The sequence below is a fragment of the Carcharodon carcharias genome, chromosome 20 (genome assembly GCF_017639515.1).
Source record: "Carcharodon carcharias isolate sCarCar2 chromosome 20, sCarCar2.pri, whole genome shotgun sequence".
NCBI classification, from domain to species: domain Eukaryota; kingdom Metazoa; phylum Chordata; class Chondrichthyes; order Lamniformes; family Lamnidae; genus Carcharodon; species Carcharodon carcharias.
The window spans coordinates 79,870,361-79,892,651 of record NC_054486.1 but is presented as its reverse complement, the minus strand read 5'-3'; the positions used below and the strand labels follow the sequence as shown (position 1 = coordinate 79,892,651).

General features: G+C 40.9%; 1 protein-coding gene across 1 annotated transcript in view; it reads right to left on the bottom strand.

Moving 5' to 3' along the window:
- Window positions 1-22,291, bottom strand: part of mdga2a (MAM domain containing glycosylphosphatidylinositol anchor 2a) — a 912,278-nt gene that overhangs the window by 436,543 nt on the left and 453,444 nt on the right. The window contains exons 8-9 of the mRNA XM_041214670.1: window positions 21,005-21,334; window positions 17,197-17,502 (exon numbers count right to left, since the gene is read on the bottom strand). Coding sequence (XP_041070604.1) covers window positions 17,197-17,502; window positions 21,005-21,334 — 636 coding nt within the window. The remainder of the gene's footprint in view (window positions 1-17,196; window positions 17,503-21,004; window positions 21,335-22,291) is intronic.

Genomic DNA, 22,291 nt, shown 5'->3' with positions numbered 1-22,291 from the left:
AACTTCCCTCACCATCTTTAAGGTTTTATGTATATGGACACCTACATCGACACTTCTCAAAACCATGTCATTTATAGTATACTTCCTTTCTATATTAAACCTCCCGAAGTGCATCATTTCACACTTCTTTACATTGAACTTCATCTGCTATGCTTCCTGCCTTTGTCATCCTGAAACCTACAACTGTTGTCATCACAATCGACTATTTTGCCAAGTCTTATATCATCCACGAACGTTACAATGCCATCCCCAACACCGGAGTCTAGGTTGTTTATAAACATTGGAATGAGTAATGAACCAAAGCCGATGCTTGGGGAACACCACTGCGAACCACCTTGAGAAAACCACCGTTTCTTCCTATCATTGCATCCATACTGTCACTTTCCCTTTAATTCCACAAGGCTTCCACTTTTATAATAAGTTTCTTGTGTGGCATTTTGTCAAAAACCTTCCAAAATCCCATATATACATCTCCTTCGCTACCTTGATCAACCTTCTCTATTACTGCTTCAAAGAAGTCAAGTGAGTTAGTCAGTCAAGATCTGCCTTTAGGAAATCCTTGATTAGCTAATGCCTTTCAAAATGAAAGTTTATTTGCCTCTGAAAATGACTGTTAGGCTGGCTGACCTTTAGGTCCTTGGATTATCTCTCAAATAGTGACAACAGCCCTCCAATTCTCTGGCACTGCTTTTATGTCCAATGAGAATTGAAAGGTTGTGACCAACGCTTATGCTATTTCTACTTCTGCTTCTTTCAGCGGCCTAGGACCAGGTGTAAGAATATGAGCTTATAAAGGCATTTTGAGGGATTAGACATTGTAAGAGTTAATTGACCCTAAATTTTTCTCTAAAGATGCTGTCCTGCAACTGTCTGCTGACTTTTGGCTGTGCAGGATTGCATGTGGCCTTGTTCATGTAAAAGAGAGCTGGGGAAAAGAACAGAGTGAGACTGAAAGCTATCTACAGCCTTATCTCTTATTTCTTTGTATGTCTGTGAGAAATTGTGAACTTTTGCAACATGTTGGAGTGTAATCAAATAGTCCCTTTTACTATTCTTTAGCACTAAACTTTATTAGCTTTCAGTTAAATATTAAAGTTTATCACTTCAGTTTTTTTTTCCATCTGCTAGAATTAAGAAAAAGAATGTTAGGATCTAGGGCCGGAATTTTCCAGTCCTGCCGCAGTGGATGCGGTGAGCTAGCCAAAGGTCCATTGACTTCTGCGGGACTGGAAGATCCTGCCGGTGGGAAGGGCCGGAATACCCTGCCCTGGATTTTATTTACGCTTAGAACTCTTGAGCCCCTCAATGTCTTTGGCTGCAGCATCACTAAGAAAACAGAAAGCGAGCAGAGAAAATCCTTATCCTAGGCCAAAGAAAAGCAGATAAGGGAGGACCATGGTCTCTGACCATGGAACTTGCCGTGCATATGATTGTACAGATCTATTCACAGTTCCAGTTATTGGGGTAAATCCTAGAAAAGGAGTTCTCAACCGAAGAGCAATGTGAAGATTTAAAGGGGTCTGCCAGTGACTCCCTGTCACCTCTGCACTGACAATTTAAAGTAAAGTTAGTGCGTATTCCAAAAGGATACAGTAGAGCAAAGTGTATTACCTTGCAGGACAAGTCTGTCACCTGACCAATGCCAGCAGAATATCTCGGCACACGCTGAAAGGAACTTGACCCCAGAGACTCACAGTTAATGGTCCAGTGCCACCATGTCATTGAATTGGTGCCCAGTTTCAGCTGGAATGATCCACTTGAACCATTAAAAAAGGAAAGAGGAAGGACGAGAGCTGGTATGGATGTCAGCAGCAATAGTCTTAGCAGCATTCTTATCAGCTCAAGTGAGTGTCTACCAATAGCACAGTGACAGTCTAATAAACACACAGTGACAGTCTACCAACCACACAGTGACAGTATATTAACCACACGGTAACAGTCTATTAACCACACAGTAACAGTCTATCACCCACACATTGACTGTCTATCACCCACACAGGGACAGTCTATGAACCACACAGTGACAGTCCACTAACCTCAATGTGACAGTTTACCAACCACACAGTGACATCTACCAACCACACAGTGACAGTCTACCAATGTAACAGTGACACTCTACCAACCTCACCATGGCAGTCCAATAATTTCAGTAATACCCTATCAATCTCACCGTGACAATCTAACAACCCCACCATGACACACTACCAATCTCACAGTGACAGTCTACTAATCTCTGTGGCAGTCCACCAATCTCAGTGATGGTCTACCATCTTCGAGACAATGCAGCAACCTTATTGTGATAGTCTACCATCTACACAATGATAGTCTATCACCTCAGTAACAGTCTACCAAACTCACAGTGATAGTTCACTAACCTCATAGCGACAGTCTACTGAACACACAGTGATAGTCTATAAATGTAACAATGACAGTCTGCTAACCTCAATGTGACAGTTTGCCAAACATACAGTGACAGTCTACCAACCACAGTCTATCAATCAAAGTGACAGTCTACTAACCTCAGTGTGACAGTCTACCAACCACATAGTCACAGTCTACCAAAGTGACAGTCTACTAATGTCACAGTGATAGTCTACGAACCTCACAGTGACAGTCTACCAACCTCAATGACAGTCTACCAATCAAAGTGACAGTCTACTAACCTCAATGTGAGAGTCGATCAAACACATAGTGACGGTGTACCAACTCCACACAGTGGCAGTCTACAGATCAAAGTAAGTCTACTAACCTCAATGTGACAATCTACTGACCGCACAGTGACAGTCTTCCAAACACAGAGTGACAGTCTGCCAAACAAACAATGAAAGACTACCAATCAAAGTGACAGTCTAACAATCACAGTAACAGTCTGCGGACCACAATGTGACAGTCTACCAACCTCACAGTGACAGTGTACCAAACACACAATGACAGTCTACCAACACACAGTCACAGTCTACTAACCTCAAAGTGGTAGGCTACCAATCACATTGACAGTCTATTAATGTCATAGTGACTACCAAAATCACAGTGACTGTTTACCAACCACACAGTGACAATCTACCAGTCAGTGACATTCTACTACGTCACGGTGACAGCTTTCCAACTTCAGTCACAGTCTACCAACCTCAGTCACAACCTACCTACCACAGTGACAGGTGTTCTACCTCACAGTGGCAGTCTACCAAACTCACAGTGACAGTCCATCAATCACAGTGACAGTCTACTAACATCACAGTGATGATCTACCAACCACACGGTGACAGTCTACCAATGTCACAGTGAAGTCTACCAAACACAAAACAGTCTACCAATGTAACAGTAACAGTCTATTGACCTCAATGTGACAGTCTATCAACCTCACAGTGACAGTTTACCAAACACACAATGACAGTATACCAACATACAGTCACAGTCTACCAACCTCAAAGTGATAGGGCTACCAATCACATTGACAGTCTACTAATGTCACAGTGACAGTCTACTAATGTCACAGTGACAGTCTATCAAAATCACAGCGACTGTTTACCAACCGCACAGTGACAGTCTACCAATCAGTGATTGTCTACTAACATCATGGTGACAGCTTTCCAACCTCAGTCACAGTCTACCAACCACAGTGGCAGTCTATCAAACTCACAGTGACAGTCCACCAATCACAGTGACAGTCTACTAACATCACAGTGACAGTCTGCCAACTACATGGTGACAGTCTACCAATGTAACAGTGAAAGTCTACCAACCACACAGTGGCAGCCTATTAACCTCACAATGACAGTATACCAATCACACAGTGACGGTCTACCAATCAAAGTGACATTCTACGAATGTCACAGTGACAGTCCACCAATGACACAGTGACAGCCCACAAATGTAACGGTAACAGTGTACTAATCTTAATATGACAGTCTACTAACCTCAATGTGACAGTTTACCAAACACGCAGTGACAGTCTACCAATCATAGAAACAGTTTACTAACCTCAATGTGACAACCTACCAAAAACACAGGGCAGAATTTTATGTCCCACAGGCGGGCACAAAATATCGTGCGATGACATCGGGTGAGCGTCCCGACACCATCATGCACTCACACAATATTTCCATCAGCGGGCACACGCACCCGGGAGTCGGCAGCGTGCCCGGGAGTCGGCAGCGTGCCCGGGAGTCGGCAGCGTGCCCGCCAACAATTACGAGGCCTATTAAGGCCATTAAAGTAGCAATTGATGGTTATTTTTCACTGCTCATCCAACCTTACAGTAGGCGGGTAGGCAGATCGGCCAGGTGGCCTTTGTATTTTTGAGGAAACCTCACCCAAGGGTGGGAGAAGGTTTCCCTTATTAATTAAAAAAAAATAGAAATGTTTGGGTAGAATCTTCATTATCTATATGTGGGATATTTTTTTCAGAATTTCAAAATCTTGATTTTTGTTTTTAAAATTCTTCAACTCTCTGTCCTCAAGAAGCCTTCATTGCGCGCTACCCCACGCCCGCGCTGACGTCAGAGCTGCCCTCATCCTGCCCTCACCCTGGAGGGCTGAGCTTCCCAAATTGCGTTTCACGCTGGAAAGCCGTTGTTTTGTCAGCCAGCATGAGATTGCGGTCGGGGGCCGATCGTGGGTGGAGGCCAGTTTCCCAGCCACTCCCAGGCCCACCCAACACACCCCACCCAACAACCCGAGAATCCTGCCCACAGTGACAGTCTACCAATCAAAGTGACAGTCTACTAACCACACAGTGATAGGCTACCAACTTCGCAGAGACAGTCTACCAATCACATAGTGACAGACCACCAGTGTCACAGTGACAGTCTACTAATCTCAACGTGACAGTTTACCAAACACACAGTGATAGTCTACCTATCACAGTAACAGTCTGTGAACCTCAATGTGGCAGTCTATCAAACACACATAGTGACAGTATACAAAGGTAACAGTAACAGCCTACCAACCTCAATGTGGCAGTCTACTGACCACACAGTGGCAGTCTACCAATCAAAGTGACAGTCTAATAATGCCACAGTGACAGTCTACCAACCACATGATGACAGTCTACCAATGTAACTGTAACAGTCTACTAACCTCAATGTGACAATGTACTAACCACAAAACGACAGTTTACCAAACATACAGTGACAGTCTACCAATCAAATTGACAGTCTACTAACCACACAGTGACAGACTACCAACCTCACAGTGATAGGCCACCAATCATATTGACAGTCTACTAATGTCACAGTGACAGTCTACCAATAACGGTGACAGTCTACCAACCGCACAGTGACAGTCTACCAATCAAAGTGACAGTCTACTGAGATCACAGTGACAGCTTACTAACTTCACAGTGACAATCTACCAGCCACACAGTGACAGGAGATCAACCTCACAGCGGCAGTCTACCAACCACACAGTGACAGCCCACCAATCACAGTGACAGTCTACCAACCACACGGTGACAGTCTACTAATGTAACGGTAACAGTCTACTAAGCTGAAGGTGACAGTCTACTAACCACACAGTGGAATCTATTAACCTCAATGTGACTATATACCAAACACACAGTGACAGTCTACCAATCAAAGTGACAGTCTACTAATGTCACAGTGACAGTCTATCAACCTCACGGTGACTGTCTGCCAACCATACGGTGACAGTCTACAAATGTAACAGTAACAGTCTACTAACCTCAATGTGACAGTCTACTGACCGCACAGTGACAGTCTAACAAACACAAAGTGAAAGTCCAGCAATCACGGTGACAGTTACTTATGTCACAGTGACAGTCTACCAATCGCACAGTGACAGTCTACCAATGTAACAGTAACAGTCTACTAACTTCAATGTGAGAGTCTATTGACCACGCAGTGACAGTCCACTGACCACTCAGTGACAGTCTGGCAAACATACAGTGACAGTCTACCTACCTCACAATGACAGCCTACCAACCTCACAGTGACAGTCTACCAACCTCACAGTGACAGGCTACTAATGCCACAACAGACTTGTGAGGAAAATTATAGGTCATGGAACAAAAGGGCAAGTAGCAACATGGATACAAAATTGACTGAGGGATAGGAAACAGAGAATGATGGTTAATGGGTATTTTTCAGGCTAGAAGAAGGTTTGTGGTGGAGTTCCCCAGGGGTTGGTATTGGGACCCTTGCTTTTCCTGATTTTTTAAAATGATCTAGATCATGGTGTGCAGGGGACAATTTCAAAGTTTGTGGATGACACAAAACTTGGGGGATTGTAAACTGTGAGGAGGATAGTGTAGAACTTCAAAAGGGCATTGACGCATTGGTGGGGTGGGCAGATAGGTGACAGATGAAGTTCAATACGGAGAAGTGTGAGGTGATACACTTTGATACAAAGAACATGGAGCGATAGTATAAAATAAAGGATACTATTCTAAATGGTGTGCAGGAGCAGAGAGACCTGGGTGTAAATGCACATGAGTCATTAAAAGTGGCAGGGCAGGTAGAGAACTGTTCTAAAGCATCCAATATTCTAGGCTTCATTAGTAGGGCATTGAGCACAAGAGCAGTTAGGTTATGATGAACGTATATAAGATACTGGTTAGGCCTCAGCTGCAGTATTTTGTACAGTTCTAGGCGCCACACTATAGGAAGGATGTGAATGCTTTGGAGAGAGTGCAGAAGAGGTTTACAAGAATAGTTCCAGGGATGAGACATTTCAGATATGAGGAAAGATTGGAGAAGCTGGGACTGTCTTCCTTGGAGAGGAGAAGGCTAAGAGGAGACTTGATAGAAGTTCTCAAAATCATGAGGTCTGGACAGAGTAGATAGAGAGAAACTGTTCCCGCTCGTAAATGGATCGAGAACTAGGGGGCATTGTTTTAAAGTGTTTTGCAAAAGAAGCAACTGCAAGGTTATAAAAAACTTTTTTCACACAGCGAGTAGTTAGGGTTTGGAATGAACTGCCTCGAAGTATAGTGAAGGCAAGTTTAATTGAGGCATTCAAGAGGGCATTGGGCGATTATTTAAATAAAAGCAATGTCAGGGTTACCGGGAAAAGGCAGGAGATTGATACTAAGTTAAAATGCTCAGAAAGCTGGTGCAGACATGATGGGTCAAATGGCCTCCTTCTACACCATAATAATTCTGCGATTCTGTGATTCAGTAAATATCACAGTGGCAGCACCAAAGTCACAATGCATGAATCACAAAACCTAGTATGCAAGTACAGCAAGTAATTAGAAAAGCTAATAGAATGTTATCATTTATTGTAAAGGGAATTGAATATAAAAATAGGGAGATTATCCTTAAGTTGTACAGGGCACTCGTGAAACCACATTTGGAGCGCTGTGTATAGTATTAGTCGCCATATTTAAGGAAGGATGTAAATCCGTTGAAATCAGTTCAGGGAAGGTTTACCAGGCTAATACCTGGAGTGGGTGGATTGTCTTATGAGGAAAGGTTAGACAGACAAAGCTTCTATACACTGGAGCTTAGAAGATTAAGAGACAACTTTTTTGAAACATATAAGATCCTGAGGGTCTTGACAGGGTGGATGTGGAGAGGCTAATTCCTCTTGTGGGAAAACCTAGAACTGGGGGTCACTGTTTAAAAATAAGGGGTCACCCATTTAAAACAGAGATGAGGCGAAATTTTTCCACTCAAAGGATCGTGAGTCTTGTGAAACTTTCTTCATGAAAAGGTGATGGAAGCAGAGTTTTTGAATAATTTTAAGGCAGAATTGGATAGATTATTGGTAAGCAAGGGGGTAATGGGTTATTGGGGGTTGTTGGGATGCAGATTTCAGGTTACTGTCAGATCAGACATGATCTTATTAAATGGTGGAGCAGGCTTGAGGAGCTGTACGGCCTAGTCGTGCTCCATGTTCTTATGTTCATATCGACCACACAATGACAGTCTACCAATGTAACAGTAACAGTCTACTAACCTCAATGTGACGGTCTGTTAACCTCACAATGACAGTTTATCAACCACACAGTGACAGTTTACCAATGTAACAGTAACAGTCTACTAACCTCAATGTGACAGTCTACTAACCTCACAGTGATAGTTTACTAAACACACAGTGACAGTCTGCCAATGTAACAGTAACAGTCTACTAACCTCAATGTGACAGTCTACTAACCTCAATGTGATAGTCTACCAACCACACAGTGACAGTCTACCAACCACAATAATAGTCTACCAACTTAACAGTGACAGTCCACTAACCTCATAGTGACAGTCTATTAACTCACATTGTAACAGTCTATCAACCACCAACTGACAGTCTATCAACCTCACAGTGACAGTCTACCAACCACATGGTGATAGTCTATTAATGTAACACTGGCAGTCTACTAACCCCAATGTGACAGTCTACTAACCACACCGTGACAGTCTACCAATCACAATGACAGCCTACCAACTTAACACTGACAGTCTACTAACCTCAATGTGATAGTCTACCAACCTCACAATGGCAGTCTACCAACCACACAGTGGCAGTCTACCAACTTAACAGTGACAATCTACTAACCTGAATGTGACAGTCTATCAACCACCCATTGACAGTTTACCAATCTCACAGTGACAGTCTACTAACCACGCAGTGACAGTCTATCAACCACATGGTGATAGTCTATTAATGTAGCACTGGCAGTCTACTAACCTCAATGTGACAGGCTACTAACCACACAATGACAGTCTACCGATGTAACAGTAACACTCTACTAACCTCAATGTGACAGTCCACCAATCACACATTGACAGTCTACTAATGTCACAGTGACAGTCTACCCACCTCACAGTGGCAGTCTATGAACCATGCAATGAAACTCTGTCAATCTCACCATGACAGTCTACTAATTTCTGTGACAATCCACCCATCTCAATCTAAGATGATCTACCATCTTAGTGACAGTCCAACAACCATACAGTGACAGCCTACCAACCACACAATGATAGTCAACCATCACAGTAACAGTCTATCAACCTCACAGTGACAGCCCACTAACTTCACAGTGACAGTCTGCTGACCTCAGTGACAGTCTATCAAACTGTGGCAACTGGCTACTAAATTAAGCATAACTTAGCCAATAAACTTTGAGCATGCCATGAGTCTATGTTTTTTAAAGATATCTCCCCATCTTAACAGAACTGTTGCGACATGTTTAAACAAATAGGTTAAACATATATGTTTAATTTTATAACTACTTTTTATGTAGTAAAAATGCTTGTGTTACATGGAATCCATGGATTTTTAAAAATATTTGAGGGGGTCCTCAGAAGCATAAAGTTTGAGGACTTCTCAGCGGTTTGAGTCATAGTCAGTGTAGAAGGCCCAGAGAGGATATCGGGCTTATATGAATAGGAATAAGTGGGGAATGGGCTACAGCTTCTGCCCAAAGGGCAATAATAGACAATATAATTCTCAGTTGTTCTTTATACATTGTAATTTGTAAATTGTTGCCTAAATATTGTAATTATGAGCAAATATTATTCATAATTCATTTGTTTTAAAATATAAATTTTAGTTTTAAGAATTAAAATTTGAACAGTAGAAAAATGAGGTGTTGAATTGAGAAACTGACAAGCAACCCTGAAGTAAATGCAATTCAAACAAGCCTGGAGTTTGTTACACTTAAAAGGTAGCCTGTGCTTGTCTTGCAACATCATACTTCATAGTGAAAAAAAAACTTGAACAATAAATGATCCATCTCTAAGCATGTCATGGAGCGAGGGTGTCTGGAAAGGCTTGTAAACTCCATTAGCAATATAAATTATTACCATGGGCAGCAGAATCAAAGAGTTATGTTGAATATAAAATCATTCATTTGCATTTCTGGTTGAATCATCCCAAAGCATGCCGCATTGCCTTTGAGATAGTGATGCAGGGTGGAACCAGATCTGAAGGTTCTTTTCTTTGACTTGTCTGTGTGTGTTTGCTGACAGAAGCAGGTGGTTCAGTTTGGATTTCATGGAGGAAAAACAGCTGAAAGACATGCTCTAGCTTGTAGCTAGTGGAAGAAATAAACAATGGTCCTCACAGAGATTTGTGGCATAAAAGAGTCAACTTAAACAGTCAGCTTGCAAAGAGCTATACACAAGCTGAGGAAGCAGACTTGGAAAAAAACAGTCCATGCATGTCCAAAGCTATAACAAGGAGCTAAATTTGGGAGATCTTTAAAACAAATTGGAGAATTGATTAAACTAAAGCTAACGGAAAGATCCCCATGTAATCTGTGCCTTAAGAAATAGCTGGAATAATAAGGAGAATTCCTGAGGGTTGTGGCATACCTTTTGGGTTGGTCCAAAGAAAAGTGAATGAACCTTCAAAATTTTGTAAAATAAGGAAACTATTGAAGGGAGGTAAAAGCAGATCAGAGTTCACAGCATACGTCTTCATAAGCTATAGTGTTAAGTTAGTGGTGCTTGCTTTGTTTAATTCCTTTTTATGGCCAGGATTTTACCATTGTCGGGCGGGCTCAGCGGGGGCCAGCGGGAGTGGCCAAGAAAGCAACTGCTGCCCACGATCAGGCCCCGACTGCGATTTTGTGCTGGTGGGCCAATTAAGGCCCACCCAGTGTGAAACATACACTGCAGTGCTCAGCACTGCTTGGGTCAAGGTGGGAGGAGGGTGAGCGCGCAAGTTCGCACGTGTGTGAACATTTTTAAAATGAAAAATAAAGAATTTTAAAATCTTAAAAAACATGTCCTCTCATGTGACTCTGTCACATGAGCAAGGACATGTTATGAATGAAATGTTAACATTTTTATTTAAATTTTAATTGCAGTTGGAAACCTCAGCCCACCCGTGGATGAAGTTTCCAAAAAAAAACCACTGGCCACTTGGCCTTTTCGCCTACCCGCCAACCATTAGGTTGGATGGGCAGTGAAAAATTTAATTCAATTGGTACCCTAAAGGCCTTAATAGGCCTGTTAATTGTCAATGGGCACGCTGCCAACTCCCACACGTGTCCACTGACTGAAATATCGCACGAGTGCGCGATGACGTCAGGACATTCGCAGAGCGTCATTTGACACTTGTTCGGGTCAGGTGCATGCCCACCCAACGAGCACAATATTCTGCCCCATATGTACAATAAGATTTGTTTTTGTTAAAAATCTATGGAATCTTGTGGCATATTTCTGTCATTTAATTGATGGGTGCTTGGATATCTTCTTTAAATGTGAAAGGTCCCTAACAGTTTCATAACAGTATTAACTCTCACTTACGCTTAAATATCATTAACTGTTCCCAATATGAAATAAGTTTCAAACTATTGAATGTGAAGTCCAAAGGGAGCATCAAATTTATCACCAACTTCCATAATGCTAATCTTTAGTACCTCTTCTGTATCTACCCCATTGATATTATTTAGCATATTTTTTCAAAAAATGATAATATAACTTTATTATTCTAAACTTCTGGGTTAAAGCTTCTCAATAGGAGACAATTTATCTGGATTCAATATGTAAGCACATCTCAATTGTACCCCAGGTATCAATATCACAAGTAATGAAACAAATTGGCCTTTGATTACATTATCATATGAAAAGCACACAGAACTTCCCCTGATTACGACAATTAAAACCAATGAATAGAAGCATTGGTGTCAATTCTACACATGAATATATTAGTTTGGATCTCTCACATAATCTTCCTAATATTTTAATTCTCTTTATAAACAGTGCATCTCATTTCGCATTAATGACCCAAATAACCACTTTATGTTACAACATGGTTGGGTCCAGACAAAACTGTGAAAATAACAATGATTTGCATAGCCAGAGATGGTGTAACTGTCATGACAACACATGCCAACCTGTTTTATAAATGAGCATTCTTACATTTATATCCTTTATCTGTGCCGTGTTTAATCTAGAATGTGAGCAATTGCTGGGGAGGATATGATGCGACCATATTACTTAACTAGTATTGAACCTTGCTTTTATTTATTTTTATCATGTGAGAAGTAAACAGAAAATATATGGTGTTACTAAAATGGCTTCTGTACATTCTGTATATACTGTATTTTTGTTACCCATTTTAATACTTCTAGCTCTGCATTGTTCATTTTCTCTTCACACTCATCTGTGTATTAACTTCTAAATATAGTAATTCCTTGGATACACCCTGAACAATGAGGGCTCCATAGTATTGAATTATGTTACATTTTCTCTTGAAATGTGGATCAGGTTGTTAGAGGACACGCCAATTTATGTAACAGTGTTAATGGAAACATTTACTCAGGCCCTGAATGATCCAACTGCAGTCACAGAAAAGTCAAAGTTTGATTGAAAGTTTAAATCAGATTTTTGGCTTTAAACGCATTGCTGTCTTGATTCATCCATCACTGGATTTACAGAGAGAATTATTTTGAACAAAAATAAATACTGTTTGGATATGGCTGGTTAAGAACTGGAAGAGTGCCAATTGAATGTTTTCTAAAATTCATGTACAGAATCATTCATACAGTTCATAAGGCTTTGAGATTGTGCATTTCTATCATACAATAAATGGTACAAGGTGGTTCATCAACTCTTGGAATCAATACACTTAGGTTTAAATTGGTCTTGAATAGTAGTGTAAGGCAGCAGCAACTTGGCAGCCCATTTCAAATTTGGTTTGATTCCCTTTCCCATTTACCACATCACTGTGAAAGAAAAAGTTATGGAGTATTATGTACTTACTAGTGCAGTTGCTGTTAAGAAATCATAGCATTTTCTTAATTCTTCAGCTTTGGGGTTGTTTCTATTTAGGAATTCTTGCCTAGAGTTACACATCTGTTAATATGCATGGTAATGCCTTCACACGGTCTTAGTACGCAATCGAATGAAAAGTCTGAATCAAATATTCACTACTGCTCTCTGTTTTGCAAGTTTTAGGAAATGTCATAGGTTTACCTAGCTTCAGGTGGTAGCTTTCTTGCTGCTGGAGCGGAAGGTTGCACAAAGGGTTTTTGGCTGATATTCCATGCATTACTGAGGGAGCACTTATGGTTACATATAATTAATAGCACAGAAACAACTTGTCCAGCTCAACAACGGGACAGAACCTTAAAATCACAGCCAGATCATGCAGGAGAGAAGTTAGGAAACAGTTCTTGCCACAAAGGGTGGCAGAGGTTTGGAACTCACTCCTACAAGAAGCTGTAGGTGGTTGCTAATTAATCATTTTAAATGCAAAGTTGAGACATGTTTACTAGCCAGGGCATAAAAGGATGTACATACAAGCCTGGTGTATGGAGTTAGGATACAGGTCCACTATGACCTTATTCAATGGCGGAACAGGTTTGAGGGGCTGAATGGCCTACTCCTGTTCCTATATTCCTAGCTGATCTGCACCAGTGTTGATATTGCATACAAGCCTCAATGCAACCCTGATCTCACTGTATTCCTGTATCCCTTTCTCTCTGAAAAATGGATCAAGAATTTCCTTAAATTCAGCAATGAAAGAAAGAAATACTTACATACGTAGCACCTTTCATGACGTCGGAACATCCCAAAGTACTTTACAGCCAACTTTTCAAGTGTAGCTATTAGTGTAAGGTAGGAAATATGACAGCCAGTTTGCAAAACCATATGACAGCTCCCACAAACAGAAATGTGATGATGACCAGATAATTCATTTCTGTGATGTTGATTGAGGGCAAATACCAACAAGGACACAATGGGTATCTCCAGTCCTCTTCTTCGAAATATTGCCATGGGATCTTTTACATCAGCCTGAGTCAGGAGACAGGGCCACAGTTTTACATCGCACTCAAAAGACTGCACCTATAACAGTGCAGTCCTCCCTCAGTTCTGCACTGGCATGTCAGCCTAGAATTTGTACTCAAGTCTCTGAAACCACAACCTTCAGGGCTGTATTTAATGCAGGTGATGATGGTCTTGCCCACTGGCTAGAGGGCTGGCCAGTGCCCCACATTGCCTCCGGGGAAGGTCCACTGAATTAAGTGCCCGTCAGGTCTGTAAGTGGATAGTGGCAGCCCATCTCTGGATCAAGGATCCCAGGGAGCGGAAATCTCATTTCTCTCCTTCCCTGAGGGCTTCCAGCTAATCAGCTCAGTGGCTGTATCCGGCAACGCACCAACCAAAGGCCCAAGATCAGCAACGGGCCTCAGTTCAAAGGTGCGTGAGGACAGGAAGGGAGTCACAGGTTGGGAATGGTGTTGACAGTAAAGGCCCCCATCCTCCCTCACTTCCCGATGCCATGTCCTTGATTAGCCATTGAGTGCCGTTAAACAAGTGATCCCCCAGGAAGCCACAAGCAACCCGAATAGGCTTCCTACATGCCGGCTCCCCTCCTGGTTGAATACAAGCAGTGGCGGGGTGTGGCCTTTAGGTAGATATTGATTGCCCATTTAAGGGCGTCACTTGGCGGTCCACGAGCCTTCCCACCCCAGACTTAATTGGGTCTGAGAGGAGATGGTGACAGGGTCCCCAGTTAACCCTCCCACCCAATTAAACCCCACTCCACTTCCAAACTCACCTCGGGGAAGGGCATTTAATTCTGCACTCTGGGTCAGAATTGAGGGTGCTACTCAGTGAAGCAGGATAACAGTAAAAGGTGCAACCATTTGACTCAAATGTTATCTATTTCAACCATTCCACGTGCTAACAATTTTCACATGATCAGCATTCTTTACGTAATGAAATTCCTCCTTTTTTAATTTGATCTCTAAGTTGCTATCTTATATTTATGTCTTTTTTTGGACTCACCCTTTTTATGTATCTGCTGTGTCTTTCCTAGTTTCTAGTTGAAAATGTAATGTCTTAAATGAGAAATTAAACTACAGCATCAAATGTCTGTTCAGATAGATGTTCTGGATCCCTTGGCACCATTTAAAGGAGTGCAGGGGCTGCTCTCAGTGTCTTGGTCAACATTCCTTCCTCAACCAAAATCATCAAAAATCAAATTAATTAGCTTATTACTATTTCTAGAATGTTACTGCAGCAGAATGGTTGACCTGTTTGCCAACTTAACAACAGTTAGTCCATATCCAAAGCAAATCACTCAAAGTGCTTAAAGACCTTTCAACAAAGCGCTCAGGCACTTTGCACATTTATTTTCCTGTTTGCTTACATTTTATCCATGACAACATGCACAGTATGGAAAAGAAAACACCAAACCACTGGTGGGAGCAGTGCTTATAATGTTCATTAATCATATCAAATAACACAGAGTGACTGTCAACAGGAATGAACATTCAGTAAATTTCAAATAAATGGAAGATTTCTTTTTTGGACAAGAACCTATTTGGCATTGAATTTGTGCTGAGAAACTAAAGATTTCCAACTCTTTTTAAACAATCTGCAAAAGCTATTTACCCAGATGTATCCTTCATATCCATTAATAATATTGTTCCAGTGGCATATTTGAGAGTCCCTCTGGGAAGATTCGCTGAATTAATATGGCACTGAAAGTTATGTGTGTCATTTATGATCAATATATGGTCTTTCTCATGTAAAAGTTCTAATAACATGATCATCCTGTGGGATTTTTCCTATTAACTTACTATTTAATAAGAGAAAAGCTGCCATTAACAAATTGGATTGCACAACTCATAAATAGCACAATAGCTCTTTCTAAGAGGCACTTCATGATTCTGTTGTTCACATAAAACCAGAACTGTCCATGTTTCCTTGCATCCATTGTAAATCATGTTTACACAAGGCCCCGTAATGCAACAAAAACAGAAAATGTTGGAAAAACTCAGCAGGTCTAACAGCATCTGTGGAGAGAGAAACAAAGTTAACTTTTGAGTCCATATGACTCTTCTTCAGAGCTAAAGAGAAGTAAAAATGTGATGAAATTTATACTGTTTAAGGGGGCTGGAGCAGGTGAAGCTGGATAGAAGGCCACTGATTGGCGGGGGCAAAGGAGAGATTGACAAAGATGTCATGAACAAAGGGACAAAGGGGGTGTTCATGGTAGTGGTAAGGGCTATAGGAGGGGCTGATAGTGGCAAGGTAAGAAAGCAGATCATATCTTCACCTGCTCCACCCCCCCCCCTTAAACAGTGTAAATTTCTTCACATTTTGACGTATCTTTAGCTCTGAAGAAGCGTGGTACGGACTTGAAATGTTAATTGTTTCTCTCTCCACAGATGTTGTTAGAGCTGCTGAGTTTTTCCAGCATTTTCTGTTTTTTGTTTCAGATTCCATCATCTGCAGTATTTTGCTTTTATCTCATATTGCAGCAATTTGATTTCCTTACCAATTTCACAGCCAGCTGCTGACTTGTCAGGAAAATCTTTGGAATTACTTAAAAAGACACTCACAATTTTTAAACTAGCAAGTGTTTCTCCCTTCTCCAACTTTCTTCTAAATTAGCAAAACCTTGTATTAAAATTCCACGCACATGTGATGAGACGGAGGTGTCAGGCTGTGTTCCAGCACACTTCATTTTCAATGAGTTCATCTGGGTACCAAGTGATAACCTCAGAAAATAATCATTTGCATGGTCTGGGAAACACAATGGCATATTGATCACTAGCAGACTGGGCACAAAGCTTTCCATGTCTTCTTCCAGGCTATACTTCACTGATAAAGGTATATTATTCTTTCTAACCCAGCAGTCCTGATTTGGAGCCATTTTTCAGTGTCCATCAATCCTCTTCACACTGTTTTGTTGCAGACAAATCCTTGAGGAACACACCAGCTGATGAGATTTACATTAAATATACACAGGGGAACATGAAACATCTGCAGTCATTTCATGTTTTTCCTCAATGAACACATTACCTTGTCTGTCAATTTATTTGTGCTCAGATTAAGGCTTACCCAGACAGTATAAAAATGGAAGTGACTGACATACATCGCTTGTCCTTCAAAATATTTCATTTTATAGGCTATAAAGATACTAAATCAAAGTGCTGCTATGAAATTGGATCTTTAAAAGTTGGTATGTGAAAGATTGAAAGAATAAAGCTGATATGAATGCTGAGAAATTTAACACTTGGATTAAAACATCTGTTTAATAGGAATGGATTTTTTAAGTGTTTGCTGTGAACCAAATATAAATGGATGATAATTTGATTGGCTGTATGCTTATCAGGAGTCAGCTGGATTTATAATTGTTGGAGTCTGACAGTATGAAGAAACCTCTGGACACTGTTTTGATCGCAGACTACTGTTCATCTGCTCTAGTTGGAAAGGATCAATAGTTATTAATGCCCTCAAGGTCATAGTGCAAAGAAAAATATAAATTACTTACACTGCACGATAAGCTGTACAGCTGCTTCCCTTGGTTTCACGTTAAACCCATTATACTGGCTAGTTTGGCATTTGTATATTCCATTCATGTCCCTGGACACATTCACGATGCGTAGTAATCCATCATAGCTCTCCGTTTGCATGGTTCCATCGGGCATTGGGAGCTCCTTTTCCTTTTCCTTATCAAAACGGGACCAAAGAATTATGGGTTTGGGCTTCCCAGAAACCAAGCACTGCAGCTCCACTGTGTCGCCTTCTCGCGCGACCATTGGTGACCTTCCTTTTGGGACAGATAGAGTTGGCGGCACTTTTAAACAGAAATAAAAACAACTTAGTTTCACCAAATGGCTCTGCATCCCATTGCAACATCATGAATTGAGCACTGGAAACAATTAGAGTTTATTTGGAAAAATCACAACATCCATATTCCTTATTAACACTTCCTAGATTTAATTATTTCATTTTATTTATGTGAAGAAACATAGCACACATCCAGACCCCAATCAGTATCCATCTTGGTAGATGGTACACAAGTGCACATGCAGCTCTTTCAGATCACAAGTGACTTTGTTATACTATTAATTGCTTACCGTTTAATTTTTGTTGATTTTTGCTCAAGGAAGCTTCTTTGTTTATGAAAAAGAATGAAGAAAGATTGGCAAGAGCTTCCTTAGATGCTTTGTTTGGAAATAAACAGGTTCCTAATGTTCAGAGTGGAGATTAAATTCAGTTTAATTGCTACAATCATTTGAGATCAGTAGTAGCCATTATCGTAAGAAGCCAGGCCTTTCTCAACCTTCAAATGAAGTAGTTTCAGTTGTAGTAGAAATGGATGGAGTCTAGGATAAAGCTTCAGGCTCTGTGAGCTATTTAATTAAAATATTGATGCCTTGTGCTTTTCTGTGTTTGAACGTGGTTGATATTTAGGCCACCAGAGATAATTCTCTGTCACTGTGCTTTGCAAATATGAAAAAGAAACTCTTTTGTTTTAACTATTATGCAAGGGTAGCATTTAGATGCGGTTGATTAGAGCCTTTAGAGTAATAGAACATGGTCACCAAATTTCATTACTTATCCAGGCAGTCCTAGTGGGGTAACATAAATAATGAGATAAGGCCTTGTGTGTTTTTCAGAGTCCTTTCTTCTCAGTATTAAGAGTGCTGCATTCATCAAATGGCCAGTTCTCTTTCCTTTATCTTGTAAAATGTTCAGAACATATCCTAGAATGTACCTGAGGTCAAATTAACAATGGCAATTTGGATTTATATAGTGCCTTTAACATAATGAAATAACCCAAGGCACTTCACAGAGGTATATGACACTTAACCATACAAGTAGATATTAGGGCAGACATCAAAAGCTTGGTCAAAGGCCCTGCGTCTTAAAGAAGAAAAATGAGGTAGAAAAGCAGAGATTAAGGAAAGGAATTCCAGCTGCCTTTGGCAGTTGAAGGCACAGCCACTAATGGTGTAGTGATTAAAATTGGGGATGTCCGGGAGACATAATTAGAGGTATACTGATATCTTGAAGGGGTCTAGGTACCAGTTTAGGTCAGAGAGCACAGGAGTAATGGGTGAATGGCATCTGGTGTGCATTAGGACATGAGTAGCAGAGTTTTGGATGACTTCAAGTTAAGAAAGGATAGAATGTAGGAGATCAGCCAGGAGTGCATTAGAATAGTCAAGTCTAGCAGTAACAAAGATATTGATGAGTGTTTTGGCAGCAGAATAGCTTAGGTAGGGGAAGTGATGGGTGATGTTATAGATATGGAAATAGGTGGTCTTAGTGATGGTCTTGATATGTGAGGCTGTGAACAGTCTGGTTCATCCTCAGACAATTGCCAGGGAAAGGGATGGAATCCATGGTGCAGGAGGGGAGTTTGTGGCAGGGACTTTCAACACTGGCTTCAGCCTTTCCAATATTTAATTGGCAGAATAAGCAGGCTGACAATTTAGAGTCAGTGGGAGGGATTGAGTGGTGTAGTGTTAAGGTAGTGCTGCTGGATGTTATCAGTGTACATGAGGAAACTGAGTGTGGTGTTTTCAGGTGATGTCATCGAGGGACAGCAAGTAGATGAGGAATAGAAGAGATCCAAGGATAGATTCTTGGGGGGGTTACCAGAGGTAACTTGATATGACCATGAAGGCAGCTTATCTGACACCCTGGCCATGTAAGGCTGAAGTGAACAATAATAGCAACAACTTATATAATGCCTTTAGTATAATGAAACATCCTAAGGTGCTTCACAGGAGCATTATGAAACAAAATCATGACACTGAGCCACATAACAAGAGAAAAAAACATAGGGCAGTGGGAGGTACACACAAGGCTGGCAGAGGAGTAAATCATTTAATAGGACTAGAGGAGATTCAAAGGTGCTTGGTTTGGCAATGGAAGGCACAGTGGTAGTAAATGGAAAATGTGCTACCTGGGTAAAGGTGACCAGTGAAGTTCACACAGTTATGCTATGGGACCACATTTATAAATGATATGGGCCTGGATTTTGGCAGTAATATTAAATTTGCTAATGACAAAAAACTCTGTGAGAAAATAGCAAATGGAAACTGACTATTTTCAGAGTGACTTATCTCAACATGGATAAATGTGGTGAAGATGTTGACTAGAGCACTAGCAAATGCTGTACAGAAATCCTTGCACACCCAGGCTGCTCCTCTGATTACAAGAGGACAGCGTGGAGAAGTGCATGTGTAAAGTATCATTCATGTTCATATAACATGAGTTTCCATATGTTCATTCATGTATGTATTTTGGCTGCCAACTGGACTCAAGCTCATCACTTTGATCTCCCTTTTCCTTTTCTTAACCCTTCTTGGATTCTTCTCTTCTGTTTCCTTGCCTTCCTGATACCCAGTCATGCTTAATTTTTTTCCTCTCTTTGGCACTTTGTCACACCCCAAACTCCAACTCCCTTTCCCAATCTTGCACTCCTCCTTGACCTTCACACTCTCCTACACCCCACCACCCACCCCCCTTAGGCTCAATTACCTTTTGAATAAGTATCAAGTTTCATTCTATCATCTCTCAGCATTCTCTGGAGGGGGCTCATCAAGGCATTAATCGCTGCCTATTAATGAGCAACAATCCCAGCTATCTCATTCTACTCTCTCTTTTTCATTCTAATGCTTGCTAGAGACTAATTTCACCAACCTCCTTCCCAGCCTTGTCATCCCTTCCACTGTTAACCCAGTGGATTTGGCCAGTGGATCAACAACCACCGCATCTCCATGTCATCCTCCAAAATGTTCATTCACTTGAGAACAAGGCTTTTGCTATCCATGACCTTATTGCATCAAAATTATGGTCTTGAAACTTTACTGTCCTCTTCTTTGGCTTGGTCTTCATGTTTGTCTGATTATGCTCCTGTGAAGCACCTTGGGATGTTTTACTATGCTGAAAGCACTGTTTAAGCACAAGTATCAGCTGTTGTTTTAGAAACTGGAAGACATTGTGAAGAAGTGAACAACATAACCACCCCACTCTTCCAGAAGCAGAAAGAATTCACGAAGTCATTCACAGTCCATGGTATTCCACTGTCCCAGCAACTGGATAACAGAATGGTAAAGTCCATCTCAGTACCATCCACTCTCCCAACAACTTCAGACTAACATGAAATCCATGTACAGATCATCTCACAAACTTTTGACAGAAGTCCATTAAGATCTTATTCTTTAATGTGCAGGGGGACAATAGTAGAGAAATTGTAAAGTGATATTATAGTGAGGGGGGGAAAAACTGGCCAACAGCAATCCAAGGTAAACCCATCATCTCAACCTTGATTGAGTACTCACCAGTACTGCTGGAGATGTTCACATCAATGCTGATGTCAGGTACAACCTGACTATTTAGAGATGCTACACAAGTGTATGTCCCAAAATCTGTAAATCTCAGGTCAATAATGTCCAGACTGGTCGTGCCAGGTGAGACATCAGGATCTGTTGTTGAAATAACCATCCTTTCCGAGCTCCGAAGTGGACGTCCATTCTTGAACCAAGAGAATGCCAGCTCATCCGGGGGAATGGCCTCCACCTGACAGGAAATTTTAACCTCACGGCCAATCTGAATGTTGTCATCATCATGGTATGGATCTGGTGTAATCCAAAAACGTCCCTTTTTTAGAGCTAGGATAAAGAGAAAAGCTGAAGGTCAATAAAGTTTATGATAGGGATCACAAAAAGAATTAAGGGAAGAATATAACTCATGCCTAATATGTGTGAATGACATCAGTGCTAATGTCCAGAGTAAGACATTAGATCACCTACACACATTAGACATGTGTGAATTCCTCATCACTATGTGGAATTCAAATTGCAGAGCTGATCAATACTTAATTTATTAAATTTAACAACATTGCTTCTCCATAATTTGATGGCTAAATTCACTACCCCATATGGGTAAAGACCCGAAACATCCAAGTTCTTTCCTTTGGCCTGTGCTAAACTAACTGATTTCAATAAGTGTGGCGTGGAATATGATTGTAATCAAGAATGATTTTTCACATGGCTACACAAGGCACCTGATCGTCTAGGCTTACACAGGAAGAATGGCCACTGGGACAAAAGTTGTTAGCACTTCTAATACCTCAACATCAGCACAGAGTAGAGAAAGCCTCATTCAAACAAATCTGGTCACATTTTTTGATACGGCTTAATCATGTGGAATATTAAATTAAGTTTAAGACCAGAGTACCATCAACCACCTTTTCAAACAGCAGTGTTGGTATAGTGAAATAACAAAGTGCAGTCTGGAAATTTTAATGAACCTTTTTTGGGTGGAATCCACCAGCTTTGTAATATTAGCAAAAAACTTACAAAGGCACTAGCTTGATAGGCTGAATGGCCTACTTGTTTGGTATATGATTTTATGATAAGTAATTAAGTTCCTTCTTCAAATTTCATGTTTTCTCATATTTGGAAGCTTTCAAGGTCACAACTAAAGTTTACCTCACTGCACATCATTGGTAAATACTGAATCAAGTCTTACTATCATCAAAATAAAATAAAGCAAAATTGAAGTGGAATTCTCTGTGTTGAGTATGACTATGTGGGTGTTGAATCACTGTGACTCAAAGGTATGTA